This window comes from Bubalus kerabau, chromosome 2 (genome assembly GCF_029407905.1).
Source record: "Bubalus kerabau isolate K-KA32 ecotype Philippines breed swamp buffalo chromosome 2, PCC_UOA_SB_1v2, whole genome shotgun sequence".
Classification (NCBI taxonomy): Eukaryota; Metazoa; Chordata; class Mammalia; order Artiodactyla; family Bovidae; genus Bubalus; species Bubalus kerabau.
Genome location: NC_073625.1, coordinates 26,021,766 through 26,037,252, shown reverse-complemented (window position 1 = coordinate 26,037,252; position 15,487 = coordinate 26,021,766). Strand labels below are relative to the sequence as shown.

Below are 15,487 nucleotides of genomic sequence, written 5' to 3'. Positions count from 1 at the left end.
ATGGATCAGCCGTGAGTATACATATGGCTTCTCCTTCGTGAGCCTCCCTCCCACCTCCCACCCCATCCCACTCCTTTAGATTGTTACAGGGCCCCAGTTTGAGTTCCCTGGTCATACTGCACATTCCCACTGGCTCTCTATTTTATATATGTTAGTCTGTGGTTCCATGCTAGTCTCCATTTGTCGCACCTTCTCCTTCCTACCTGCGTCCTTGTGTCCATAAGTCTGTTCTCTATGTCTGCGTTTCCATTGCTGCCCTGCAAATAGGTTCATCAGTACCATCTTCCTAGATTATTATATTTGTGTTAATATACAATGTTTTTCGACTTACTTCCCTCTGTATAATAGCCTCTAGGTTCATCTACCGCATTAGCATTGACTCAGATTCATTCCTTTTTATGGCTGAGTCTTACTCCATTGTGTATATGTACCACAGCTTCTTTATCCAGTCATCTGTCAGTAGACATCTAAGTTGCTTCCATGTCCTAGCTATTGTATATAGTGCTGCAGTGAACATTGGGGTACATGTGTCTTTTTAAATTTTGGTTTCCTGAGGGTATATGCCCAGTAGTGGGATTGTTGCAGCATATGGTGGTTTTATTCCTTATTTTTTAAGGAATCTCCATATTGTCTTCCATAATGGCTATATCAATTTTCATTCCTACCAACAGTGCACGAGGGTTCCCTTTTCTCTATACCCTCTCCAGAATTTATTGTTTCTGGATTTTTTTGATGGTGGCCATTCTGACAGATGGGAGGTGATTCCTCATTGTAGTTTTGATTCGCATTTCTCTAATAATGAGTGATCCAAAACAGAAATCTTTATCTCACTGAGTTGGTTGAAGATGGAGTGGATCCTGTCTCATTCGTGGCTTGCTCTTTTTCTACCCACGTCTGTCTGTCCTGAACTTAGACTTGGCTGGCCGTATCAGTAAATGAACGGTTATGTTCTTTCACCTGTAACAATGCACAGTATTTACCAAGCATGTCTGTTCTGAAAGCCTCTTGAGTCTTCCTCCTTGTCCTGGTCTTCTTCCTCACTTGCCCTTGTTTAGTTCTGATATGTCCAGTTTTTCCTGATTTAAATCACTTGTCTGGAACAGTGGTTCTCAAACTTCACTGTGTAATAAAATAGGCCAGGTTAAAAAGCAGATTTCCAGTTCTGACTTGGGTGACTTGGGATGGAGGAGTCCATTTGTGATGGTCATCCCGGTGACTTGATGCAAGTGCTCCCTGGACCACACTCTGACAGCGCACTAGCTTCCAGCATGTTGTTTATTTAATGGAATATATATGTAAGACTTAAGTGAGCACAGTAAGAGAAGAATACCTGAGAGCTCCAAGTGAACCGAGTTCATTCTCATATTTAGGCTTCCAAATAATTTGTAGATCAGTAACTTTGACCTGCCCCTTTGAACTTTGACCCCTGAAAATATCAGGGAGGACAGGCAGAATAGTATCAGACTCAGCTTTTTATTAACACTTATATTAATTTATTCTTTTGTTAGAATAAAAGAACCTTTATTCTTTTGATTGAAATGTGATTTCCTTAAAGTCTTAACTCACTTGCCTCGGGCCTGAAGCTTGGAACATTTATGCTGGTTATATTCAGCCAGACTTTTGACTCAGATCCACTTTTCAAGCCTAAAATGTTTTGATTGGTCCATGGAATGTTTGCTAGTGTGATGATGAGAGCATCTGTTTTGCGGCATGTTGTTGGCCAGTGAGACAGTTGAAAAACAGCAGAGTCTTTTCAAACATTTATTGGCAGTGAGAGCCCCAGGCTCCATGGAGGCCCAGCTGGCACCTCTCTACTAAGATCTATGACTGGGCCAGACTGTCATCCTGCATGCAAATCAGATTTCATCAGGACTAATCAGTGTAGTGGGGTGGGGGGGGAATGTTGTTGTTGTTGTTGTTGTTTTTTACCTACCCTACCTTGCAGACCCTCTTGCTTCCACTAGAGAATTAAGCCTTTTTCCTCTGAGGTGTCCGTTGTATGAATGAATGAACTTCTCTTTTAATGCATTTCAAGTTGAGAAAATAGCCACTGCGATCAGGTTCCGTGTTCTGTACTCCAGGACCTGCACTGAAAAGGGCTGAGTGGATTGAGTTCTAGACCCAGTCTTGCCACGTCCATTCCCTCTCTGGTCTAGTAGAGTGAAATTTCAGATAATGCCTGTGTTATTAACTCAAGACACGATTATATTACCTGAAATAAGTTTGAAAGCACTTGATAAAGGATAAACTGAGTTTTAAAGGGAAGGTGGTATTATGTATGGGAGAATGGATTTGATGGTGCAGGCAGTTTGTGAAAGGAAATTCCTAGTAAGTTGTATGTGATTTGTGGAAGCCTTTTGAAATCAGTTCTTGTCAATTCATATCATTCCAAGAGCAATCTGAAAGCTCTTTGTTAGCTAATTTTGAAATTTAGAGACAGACCTTTGTCTTTCCCACATAGCTGCCAGATTTCTTGGTCTTGTGACAAAGCAGTGCCTTTGGGGAACAAAACCTGGGGCTTTCATGAGTAGATGATCTTTCTGCAGACAGTCTGTGAAGACTCACTCTACACAACAGAACGCTCTTTCACTCTGTCCTCACCAAACTCTCAGGTTAGCAGAGCAGGGGATATTTAGTACTACCTGGCACATCAGGGAGCCGCTCTGCAGAAAACTGGACATGCCAGTTGTTGATGGGGTAGGTCCCTGCCCTTCTGTAGTTCTGTGGACACCAGCCTCTCCACTAAGTAGCATATTACTTTTTAAAAAGGGCTACTTGGTAATCTCCGATTTGAAGCAGATTAAACCCTAGGCTAAGAGACTTACCATCATTGCCACTTGTCTAGAAGGGTATCATGAGCAGATTTCCCTTCAAAGAATGATGCAATGAAATAATCGTGCTACTGTGACAGAAGCCCATGTCCCCATTGATGGTTCTGGGGCTGGGGTACAGGAAGTAGGTTAAGATAAATGTTTCTCTTCTTTTTATACACAAGTGGCAGTGTATTATACATTCTGTTCTACACCTTGTTTTCTGCTTTGCATTTCTTAAAGATCAGTACACAGCGAACTTCCTCAGTCCTTTTTTAAACAGCGGTGAAATTATTTTGAGAATTAGTCCATTATATTATAATGGAATAATTAATTCAACCAATTTCTTCATGGCGGTCATTCAGTTATTTGTCATATTTTGCTCTTATTAAAAATTGCTCTAGTAAAGAGCCTCGTATGTCCCTCATTTTGTAGGTGTGGGAGTATGTCAGTAAAATAAATTCTTATTACTGGAATTTCTGGGTCAGAGGAATATGTAGGAAAAAAATGTCAGACAAGCCCAAACTGAGGGACATTCTGTAAAATGCCTGACTCTTCAAACTTGTCAAGATGATGAAAGGCAGGGAAAGACACATTCACAGCCTGGAGATGTGACAGGTAAATGCAATGTGCTGTCTGGGGTTGGAGCCTGGAACAGAAAAAAAAGGACACAGCTTGGAGTTTAGTTAATCATGTGCCAGTGTTGGTTTCTTGTGTTAGTCACTCAGTTGTGTCCGACTCTTTGGACTGTAGCCTGCCAGGCTCCTCTGTCCCTGGAATTCTCCAGGCAAGAATACTGGAGTGGGTTGCCCTTTCCTTCTCCAGGGGATCTTCCAGATCCAGGGGTGGAACCTGGGTCTCCTGCATTGCAGGCAGATTCTTTACCATCTGAGCCACCAGGTTAGTTTTGACCAATGTCCTGTCATAATATATGACGTCAGCATTAGGGGAAACTAGGAGAGAGGTCTCTGGAAACTAGTCTATCCCTGCAGGTTCTCTTAACATCTAAAATTATTCTACAAATGTTCATTCTTAAAAACAGGGGCATTAGTGGAAAAACCGGTGAAATCAGAATAAAGTCTGTAGCAGAGTTAACAGTAATTGCTCCAATGTTAAAACCTTACATTTGATGAATGTCCCATATTTAATAAGATGGTAACATCTGGGGAAAAGCAAAAAAGCAAAATGACTGTCTGGGGAGGCCTTACAAATAGCTGTGAAAAGAAGAGAAGTGAAAAGCAAAGGAGAAAAGGAAAGATATAAGCATCTGAATGCAGAGTTCCAAAGAATAGCAAGCAGAGATAAGAAAGCCTTCCTCAGCGATCAATGCAAAGAAATAGAGGAAAACAACAGAATGGGAAAGACTAGAGATCTCTTCAAGAAAATTAGAGATACCAACGGAACATTTCATACAAAGATGGGCTCGATAAAGGACAGAAATGTTATGGACCTAACAGAAGCAGAAGATATTAAGAGGGGGCAAGAATACACAGAAGAACTGTACAGAAAAGATTTTCATGACCCAGATAATCACGATGGTGTGATCATTCACCTAGAGCCAGACATCCTGGATTGTGAAGTCAAGTGGGCCTTAGAAAGCATCACTACGAACAAAGCTAGTGGAGGTGATGGAATTCCAGTTGAGCTATTTCAAATCCTGAAAGATGATGCTGTGAAAGTGCTGCACTCAATATGCCAGCACATTTGGAAAACTCAGCAGTGGCCACAGGACTGGAAAAGGTCAGTTTTCATTCCAATCCTAAAGAAAGGCAATGCCAAAAAATGCTCAAACTACCGCCCAATTGCACTTATCTCACAGGCTAGTAAAGTAATGCTCAAAATTCTCCAAGCCAGGACTTCAGCAATACGTGAACCATGAACTTCCTGATGTTCAAGTTGGTTTTAGAAAAGGCAGAGGAACCAAAGATCAAATTGCCAACATCTGCTGGACCATCGAAAAAGCAAGAGAGTTCCAGAAAAACATCTATTGACTATGCCAAAGCCTTTGTGTGGATCACAATAAACTGTGGAAAATTCTGAAAGAGATGGGAATACCAGACCACCTGACCTGCCTCTTGATAAATCTGTATGCAGGTCAGGAAGCAACAGTTAGAACTGGACATGGAACAACAGACTGGTTCCAAATAGGAAAAGGAGTACATCAAGGCTGTATATTGTCACCCTGCTTATTTAACCTATATGCAGAGTACATCATGAGAAACGCTGGACTGGAAGAAACACAAGCTGGAATCCAGATTGCCAGGAGAAATATCAATAGCCTCAGATATGCAGATGACACCACCCTTATGGCAGAAAGTGAAGAGGAACTAAAAAGCCTCTTGATGAAAGTGAAAGTGTAGAGTGGAAAAGTTGGCTTAAAGCTCAACATTCATAAAATGAAGATCATGGCATCCGGTCCCATCACTTCATTGGAAATAGATGGGGAAACAGTGGAAACAGTGTCAGACTTTATTTTTCTGGGCTCCAAAATCACTGCAGATGGTGACTGCAGCCATGAAATTAAAAGACGCTTACTCCTTGGAAGGAAAGTTATGACCAACCTAGATAGCATATTCAAAAGCAGAGACATTACTTTGCCAACAAAGGTCTGTCTAGTCAAGGCTATGGTTTTTCCTGTGGTCATGTATGGATGTGAGAGTTGGACTGTGAAGAAGGCTGAGTGCCGAAGAATTGATGCTTTTGAACTGTGGTGTTGGAGAAGACTCTTGAGAGTCCCTTGGACTGCAAGGAGATCCAACCAGTCCATTCTGAAGGAGATCAGCCCTGGGATTTCTTTGGAGGGAATGATGCTGAAGCTGAAACTCCAGTACTTTGGCCACCTCATGCGAAGAGTTGACTCATTGGAAAAGACTCTGATGCTGGGAGGGATTGGGGGCAGGAGGAGAAGGGGACGACAGAGGATGAGATGGCTGGATGGCATCACTGACTGGATGGACGTGAGTCTGAGTGAACTCCAGGAGTTGGTGATGGACAGGGAGGCCTGGCGTGCTGTGATTCATGGGGTCGCAAAGAGTCGAACACGAGTGAGCGACTGAACTGAACTGAACATCTGGGGAAGTGAGGTGAGGGGTATACAGGAACTCTTGGTACTGTTTGCACCTTTTGTATAGATCTAACAGATGAGGTGGCCAGAGAGAGACCTGGAGGAGGCAGGAAAGGCTGGACCAAGCATCTCCTGTCCCTGCTGGGTGGGGCAGAGAGGGGAACTCAGCTCAGGGAAGGGGCAGCAGCCACAGCAGGCCTGCTGGAAGCATCTAGAGAAGGTGCGGGCCCACGGCCAGAGGGTGATGTCATCTCGTTTTCCTGTTTGTTCTTTCTGTCACGGTATCTACAGGGCATCATAAAACTGTGTGATCTTCAGAGTGACTCTACCTCCGCCCCAGTTTTCTTTCCCCTTTTTCTCTTTCATATTTTATGCCCAATTTAGATAAAATTACCTAAAAGTTGGGGAAATTCTATGGCATATAATGTCAAGAACAATCATATAAGAAAGTGAACTTCTGAAGTGGGTGCGCACCCTATCCGGGGGGTGTGGGGGATGTGTGTTTCTGTATATCTTCTTTGAATACTAGACAAGCAATGCTACTTTGTAACTATCACAGTCTGTCTGCGACCCCCCAAGAGTGCCTGTCTTTGAGGACTCTTCCAACCCATTTGAATTGGTGGGCTTTTGCAATGCTAGTAATAGTAACATTTGCTGCATGCTTACTCTAGTCAGGCACCTGGCCAGGAGCTCCCATGTATATTTTATTTAATTGTGCAGGGAACACAGGCATATTATCTCCATCTTAAAAATAAGGAAATTCAGGCTTAGAAGGCTTAAGTGTTTTGCGCAAATCACACAGGAGCTAAGCGGTATGCGTCAGGTAAGTATTTTACTCTCGTCAGTTAAGACATCTTATTTGTGTTCCTGAGAATTAAAATATTTCCAGTTGTCTCAAGATGAAGCCTGCTGCTCAGATACAAAAACTAAGAAAACCTCTGTATCATTTCCAAAGAATACTAACAATTTAGAGCCATGGTTGTGTAATGTTTTTCTCTGTAAACAGTACATTCATCAGTCACCAAAGGGCAATTGGCCTCCATGAGATGGAAATAATACAAGCCTGACCTCTTCCTCTTAGATAAGGCTTCCAGGACCAATTAGGTAACAGCTGGACTTCACCCCTCGGGGTAAAGGGCTAAAGGACCATGATGAAACCAGCTCTGTTGTCAAAGGTATTTCTGGCATTGTGCCTTTTCTAGATGGCATCCAGATAATTGAAAAGGGAAGATTTCAAGCTTTTCACCATTTCTGAAATAGTTTTCCACGTGTTAAACTGTCAGGGGAGTGTCTCTCTGTTTTTCCTGTCCTGTCATTGGCCTTGGGTTCTTCTCTGGCCTGGTTCATCTCAGGTTGAAAATGTCAACTTCCAGCTTGTAATGTGGTGACATGTTCTAGGGCCCATCTTGTGAGTGAGTCCGTTTCTTTCTTTGTTTCTTGATGCTGAAGAATTTGTTTCTCATTTTAATGAGTAGATTGCCACAGGGGCTTTCTCATTTTACCAGCATGTGCACGATTTCTCTACAGGCAGTGGTCTCGTTGGTGCCCTTCATCACACACATGCTTTTAAAACTCGCCTAATAGAATAATTATAACAGCGAGGCCAAAGTGTTAGTCGCTCAGTTGTGTCCGACTCTCTGTGACCCCATGGACTATAGCCCACCAGGCTCCTGTGTCCATGGAATTCTCTAGACAAGAATACTGCAGTGGGTTGCTGTTCCCTTCTTCATGGGATCTTCCAGACCCAGGGATCAAACCCGGGTCTCCTGCATTGCAGGCAGATTCTTTACCATCTGAGCCACCAGGAAGGACAGAAGGACCACTTTGCACTGCGTGGATTTTCTGTCCGTGCAGTAACTCCATGAAAACAGTATCACCTAAACCTGTGCAAAAACTCCTTGCTTAGTCCAGATTCTGAGAGATTTATGTTTGGTTTGACTGTGTTGGGTGATTGACATACCATGAAAGGAATCCTGGAGAATGAGCAGGGAAGGGACAGGCTCTTACAGGGGTAAGAGGCCAGGTGGCCTAGGAATTGCTCCTAACCTGCAGTAAGTACAGGGAGAAGTACAGGATGGAAGCTGGAGACCCCCACTCCCCCCACGAGTGTGCGGTGGTAGAGTGTGTGGTGGTAGAGGGGTCGCGAGAACCCTTGATGCAGTGTTGACATGCGTGTCCTTCAGAAAAGAAGTATTTCATGAATCTTTATGCCAAGTAAATGCTTCCCCAGGAGCCCCGGCCAGTTCACTCAACACAGAGCCCTTCATGTGAGAGATGGCTTTATGAACCAGCTGCTCCCCACAGCTGCAGGCTGACGTCACCTGGGGTCGGGCCTGCCCTGTAACCCCGCTCCCCAGGGGCTTTCTTCCACTCTCCCCTTCCTTCCCTCCTGTCCGCTTTCACCTCACCCACAGAGGCCAACAAAGTTAAACACTATTTAAGCTTTTTTTTTTTTGCTTTTTTTTTTTTAAAAGAGGAAACACCCTGTTCAGCCACCAATGTGAGAAGATTTCCATCTATTTTATTTTTAAGTTAAACATTCAGACTGACAGTCATCTGATGACAAGCAGATGTGTTGAAATCCAGCAGGTGTTACTGCTAACTTCCCCACAGAAGCTCTTCTAGTTTTTGGTCCACATAGACATTTTATCTCAGATACAAGCATTCAGATGAGCTAGAATTTTTGTTTTGTTTTCTTTCGTATTTTGCTGATACGTGAAATCCCAAGGGAATTAAGTCAAAAGGTTGTGTGAAATCAAGAGTTCTCCAACTAGAAAAAGCTGTTCTTGATGCCTTTGTTGACAGCTTGCAGTTTAGGTTTCTGTTTCCTACTTTCATGTGAAGAACCTGGAATTCACACAAGGAGGCTTGTGGCCCTATAATTTGATTTGTATGATTTTGGAAAGGCAGCAGAAACAAATATTGGATTGGCCAAAAAGTCTGTGTTGGTTTTTCCATAAGATCTTACCAAAAACCCAAATGAGCTTTTTGGCCAACTCAGCTTTTAGTTCTTTGGCTGACATTTGTCTCCCTGAATCACTTCTTTGTCCTTTGATAATTAGTGATCTGGGAAGGGCATTCTGTAGCAATTAGCATGACCATTATCTTTTAGTAAATTCTTTTAAAGAAAAAAACCACTCCCCAAATTTAGTCCCAAGGCGTGATTGTCAGTGAGTGATGCCAACAGTCTATATAGTCTGATCTCCGTCTACCTTTTTGACTCTTCTCTCCAACTTTTCTGCCTCGCGAATGTTCTAGCTCCCGAGGGGTAATGTGCAGTCTCTCATCACTGCTCATGTGAAATACAGTTTTCACCCTTAATATCAGTTAGTAGTTCTCACTTTGTTTTTGCTATTCCTGTTTCCTTTCCCCTTCATTAAATATTTGTGGGCTTACTTGAATTTTTAGGGTTTTCTTTAGCAGACAGTATGCCTGTCATTGAAAGGTTCCCTAGTGGCCCAGTGGTAAAGAACCCACCTGTCAATGCAGGAGATACAAGAGACATGGGTTTGATCTCTGAGTCGGGAAGATTCCTAGGAGGAGGAAATGACAACCCACTCCACTATTCTTGCCTGGAAAATTCCATGGACAGAGGAACCTGGTGAGCTACAGACCATGGGGTCGCAAAGGGTCAGACAGGACTGAGAACACACACATGCCTGTCATTATTTCAGCATGACTTATTTTACCCCGGAGGAATACTGATGTGTGGGACAAGGGCTGGAATTTCTACTGCCATGTGGCATATTCCCAAGAAAACAAGTCTACATAATTGTCCAAAATTCATCCCAGGAGCCAGCCAATTCCCTTTACTTAGGTAGAATAATCATTGATGTAAACCTCCTTTTCTCCGTGAAATAATCTTTTTCCTTCCACTACTCCAGAAATACATATTCCTTACCAAAATAGAGGTAAGGGTTACTTTATAACAGACTTATCAGTACCCATTTTGTATGAGTCCGTGGGCACTCTGGGATGTGAAGAATGTATGTCCTCTTTACGGGTACAGTAGCACACCTTTCCCCATATCTAGTAGGGAAAGGAAGGCTGGAAAAGTCTAAACTTCCCGCAAAATGATTTTTTTAACTTTTCGTTGGAGTAGAGATGACTAGTTACCTGTTTGATATATGGTAGTGTATATATGTTAATCCTAATCTCCAAATGTATCTCCTTTCCTCCAAGTAACCAAAAATTTGTTTTCTATATCTATGACTCTGCTTCTAGTTTGTAGATATTTGTACCCCTCCTGTTTTTTTTTTTTTTAGATTCCACATATAAGTGATATTAAATGATATTTGTCTTTCTGTGTCTGACTTCACTCAGTATGACAATGTCTAGGTCCATTCATGTTGCTGCACATGGTTTTGTTCTTTTTAACTGCTGAGTAATATTCCATTCTATATATATATATACCACAGCTTCTTTATCCACTCCTCTGTCAGAGGATACTTAGGCTGCTTCTGTGTGTTGGATACTGTAAATAGTGCTGCAGTGAACGCTGGGGTGTGTGTATCTTTTTGAATTATGGTTTTCCCTGGGTATATTCTGGGTCATATGGTAGTAATATTTTTAGGTTTTTTTGTTTTTTTGTTTTTGTTTTTTTTTTTTAAATGTTCATACTGTTCTGTATGGTGGTTGTACCATTTTACGTTCTCACCAACCATGTAGGAGGTTCCCTTTTCTCCACACCCTCTCTAGCATTTACTGTCTGCAGATTTTTTTGATGATGGCCATTCTGATTGCTGTGAGATGATACCTCAAGGAAAACTAAGATCATGGCATCTGGTCCCATTCCCATCACTTCATGGCAAATAGATGGGGAAACAATGGAAACAGTGAGAGACTTTATTTTGGGGGGCTCCAAAATCACTGCAGATGGTGACTGCAGCCAGGAAATTAAAAGACACTTGCTCCTTGGAAGAAAAGCTATGACCAACCTAGACAGCATATTAAAAAGCAGAGCCATTACTTTACTAACAAAGGTCCATCTAGTCAAAGCTATGGTTTTTCCAGTAGTCATGTATGGATGTGAGAGTTGGACTATGAAGAAAGCTGAGTGCCAAAAAATTGATGCTTTTGAACTGTGGTGTTGGAGAAGACTCTTGAGAGTCCCTTGAACTGCAAGGAGATCCAACCAGTCCATTCTAAAGGAAATCAGTCCTGGGTGTTCACTGGAAGGACTGATGTTGAAGCTGAAACTCCAGTACTTTGGCCACCTGATGCAAAGAGCTGATTCATTTGAAAAGACCCTGATGCTGGGAAAGATTGAAGGCAAGAGGAGAAGGGGACAACAAAGGATGAGATGGCTGGATGGCATCACCCACTCAATGGACATGAGTTTGAGTAAACTCCGGGAGTTGATGATAGACAGGGAGGCCTGGCGTGCTGCAGTCCATGGGATCACAGAGAGTCAGACACAACTGAGCAACTGAACTGAACTGAATAATTAGTGATGTTGAGCATCTGTTCATGTGTTTGTTGGCCATCTGTATGTTTTCTTTGGAGAAATGTCTATTTGATTCTTCTGCCTATATTTTGATTGGGTTCATTTGATATGGAACTGCATGAGCTGTTTGTGTATTTTGGAGATTAACCCTTTATTAGTTGCTTTGTTTGCAAGTGTTTTCTCCCATTTCTTTCAGGATTTATTATAGCATGTGTGGGTATTTATTCATGTGCAAGTTCTGCAAGGTATTGTTAATAATTCTGTTCTGGGTAGTGGTAGCGAAAGGTTAGGATGGTCTGATTTTAAATTATGTTTATAAAATTACTTTGCCTTTTTTAAATGTTAACCTTTCAATTTATTCACATTGTAGTGTAGCTTTTCAATGTGTTTTCTCTTAAGTTTTTATGTTCTGATGATTTGTGTTCCATATAATCTAATATTTTATTTTTCTTATTGTATTTTTGAAGTAATGAGTCTAAATTGGCTCCAATCAGGTACAAGCTTAAAGTCTGTTTCTTCTTTGTGGTCTTACCTTCTCTGTTTCTTCTGTCTCAGCTGCCTCCCCTAGGGGCTGGCCTGCCTTAGACACCTCAGCCAATCAGAGCCTCTTCTCCTTGAGGCCCGTGCACTGATTGGTCACCACACGTAGGGGTGCTCTTCACTTAGGAACCGGGCTCTGCTCAAGAACTTCTCTTACTGCTTGATAGACAGTTGGCCTTTTGCTGCCAGAGACCATTTCCTCGCCTTCCCTTCACTTTACCCTTCACTTCTGCACTGTTATGGTTGAGAATCTGGTCCCGAGAATTGAGTACTGCTTTCCGAGTCATCACAGCTGTGTGTGAATGTTAGGAATGTAGGCCATTTAGCAGGCTGAGTGTCATCTTCCCTTTCCTTTTTCCATCTCTTTTCAGTCACTGTTTCAACCACCTGTGAGAAGTTAGAAAAAGCCAGGAATGAGTTGCAAATAGCTTATGAAGGATTTGTCCAGAAGCTAAACCAGCAGCACCAGACTGATCTAACAGAGCTGGAGAATCGGCTTAAAGAATTTTACACCGGGGAATGTGAAAAGCTTCAGAACATCTACATAGAAGAAGCAGAGAAATACAAGACTCAATTGCAGGAGCAGGTTTGTACTTTTAGAACCTGAGCATGTGCTTGGCCATTGCTGTTAATTTGAATTCTAACTGTTGTCTGATGAGGGTCTTCCTATGATGACCTTCTCTTTGTTGGATGTCCCTTGATGAATTTCATTATGATTTAAATAAATGAAACAATTTTTAAAGTAAATTTTTATGATCAAAGCAATGTATGTATGTTGAGTGAAAGATTGAAAGAAAAAAGATAGAATTTAAACAACCCTTTAAAATTTTTTTAATTGAAATATAGCTGTATAAGATTATATAAGTCACAGGATTACAATATAGTGATTCACAATTTTTAAAGGTTGAAAGTGAAAGTTAGTCACTTAGTCATGGGTGACCCCATGGACTGTAGCCCACCAGGCTCATCCATGGGATTCTCCAGGCAATAATACTGGAGTGGGTTGCCATTTTCTTCTCCAGGGGATCTTCCCAACAACCCAGGGATCAAACCTAGGTCTCCTGCATTGTGGGCAGACTCTTTACTGACTGAGCCACCAGGGAAGCCACTATATAAGTTACAGAATTACAATATAGTGATTCACACTTTTTAAAGGTTATACTCCAGTTATAGTAGTGTTAGTCGCTCAATCGTGTCCGACTTTTTGCGACCCCATGGACTGTGGCCCACCAGGCTCCTCTATCCATGGGGTTCTCCAGGCAAGAACACTGCAGGGGATGGCCACTGCCTTCTCCACACGATCCTCCTGACCTAGGGCTCGAACCCAGAGCTCCTGTATCGCAGGCAGATTCTTTACCATATGAGCTAGAAGGAAGTCCATACTCCTGTTACAGTTAGTATAAAATCCTGGCTATACAAAAAGAGTCACAGAAGTAGACGACAAACATAGTTACCAAGAGGAGTGGGGGAAGGAGGGTGGATGAATTGGAAGATTGGGATTCACAATTTTTAAAGATTATAACTGTGTTTATAGTTATTATAAAGTAGTGACTGCATTCCCCATGTTGTATAATATATCTTTGTAGCTTATCTTATACCTCATAGTTTGTACCTCTTATTCCCCTGCTCCTATATTACCTCTCTCCCTTCCCTCTCCCCACTGGTTAACGCTAGTTTGTTTTCCATATCTGTGAGTCTTTTGTTAAAGTCCCTAGTTTACTGTAATTTTTAGATTCCACATATAAGTGATATTATATAGTATTTGTCTTTATTTCACTTAGCATAACATACCTTCCAAGGCCATTCATGTTGCTGCAAATGAAAAATTTCATTCTTTAATGCTTCCATGGTATTGCATTGTTTGTGTGTATATATACACACACAGATGTACATATACATACATACATATAATACACACACCTCACATTTTCTTGATCTATTCATCTGTTGATGCACATTTTGGTTGCTCTCATGTCTTGGCATTTATAAATATGATAAATGTTTGAACTGCTGCTATGAACATTGGGGTTCATATATCTTTTCAAATTAATGTTCTTGGAGGGTTTTTTCAGATATATTTTAAAAAAATAAAATAAAACATCCCTTTATCCTACTACATAGAAATAATCCTTTTGTAAGCATTCTGGTACTGCTAAAACATTGGTTTGCATTTCTTCTTTTCTTGTTTAGTAACTTGTGTTTTTCACTTCGTAGTACATCCTAAACCTCTCTTTAATTTCCTTGCTCCCTTTTATAAAATCAAGTTTTCATTTCAGCTTTGCATGTGCCTGGTAGCCCTTTAGACTTCAATGCAACCTAATGTGTCACATCTCCTAATGTTGCCACCTATTATTCATTCACCTTAGGACTTGATTTTATTGGTAAACTGTTGTTTTGGTTTTTTCTTACAGTTTGACAACTTAAATGCTACCCACGAAACCTCTAAGTTGAAAATTGAAGCAAGCCACTCCGAGAAAATAGAATTGCTAAAGAAGGCCTATGAAAACTCCCTTTCAGGCAAGAATGCTTTTTCTCTGTTAAAATAGAATAAGAGCTCATGGAACAGCGTGGTGTGTTTTCACACAGAAATGATTCATAACTTCCCCTCCAGAGAATGCCCTGTGGTGTTCAGTTTTGGAGGGTTTCTTGGTTTCTTTTTGCATTGTTTATTGGGAGTGGCACATGCCCTTTCCCCTAAGGAGGCAGATAAGAGTTTTGTTTTGTTTTTAATAAATGCCAGTCTTTTAGGAAAGAGAGTGAACTTTTAAGGAACTTTATGGCTTTTTTGGTAGTAGCTGTGCTTGACCACTTCAGATCCTAGGAAGGATCTGTGAGTTTACATCCTGCCCTTAGTGAAGGGCCCACACCAGGCACTTCTGTACACTGGACTGTTGGGAAAGGTAGATGGCACTTGCTGGATAAAAAAATCATTTATTTCATCATGATTAGAAGAGGTGAAGTAAAAGGAAAAGAATACATACCAAGGAAACCAGAATTGAAAGAGACACGTGTGCCCCAGTGTTCTTCGCAGCACTGTTTATTATAGCCAGGACATGGAGGCAATCTAGATATACATCAGCAGATGAATGGATAAGAAAGCTATGGTACATATACACAATGGAATATTACTCAGCCATTAAAAGAATACATTTGAATCAGTTCTAATGAGGTGGGTGAAACTGGAGCCTATTATACAGAGTGAAGTAAGCCAGAAAGAAAAACACCAATACAGTATACTAACGCATATATATGGAACTTAGAAAGACGGTAATGATGACCCTACATGCGAGACAGCAAAAGAGACACTGATGTATAGAACAGTCTTTTGGACTCTGTGGGAGAAGGCGAGGGTGGGATGATCTGAGAGAATAGCACTGAAACATGTATTTATCATATGAGAAACAGATCGCCAGTCCAGGTTCGATGCATGATACAGGATGCTTGGGGTTGGTGCACTGAGATGACCCAGAGGGATGGGATGGGGAAGGAGGTGAGAGTGGGGTTCAGGATGGGGAACACATGTACACCCATGGCTGATTCATGTCAATGTATGGCAAAACCACTACAATATTGTAAAGTAAGTAGCCTCCAATTAAAATAAATAAATTTAAAAAAAAAGAAATTATC

At 41.5% G+C, this 15,487-nt stretch overlaps 1 protein-coding gene across 8 annotated transcripts in view; it reads left to right on the top strand.

Moving 5' to 3' along the window:
* The window catches only part of MTUS1 (microtubule associated scaffold protein 1), a 188,002-nt gene that overhangs the window by 164,258 nt on the left and 8,257 nt on the right, over positions 1-15,487 (top strand). For all 8 annotated transcript variants that reach the window (XM_055567285.1, XM_055567284.1, XM_055567286.1 and 5 more), the window contains 2 exons: positions 12,232-12,446; positions 14,272-14,377. In XM_055567285.1, coding sequence (XP_055423260.1) covers positions 12,232-12,446; positions 14,272-14,377 — 321 coding nt within the window. The remainder of the gene's footprint in view (positions 1-12,231; positions 12,447-14,271; positions 14,378-15,487) is intronic.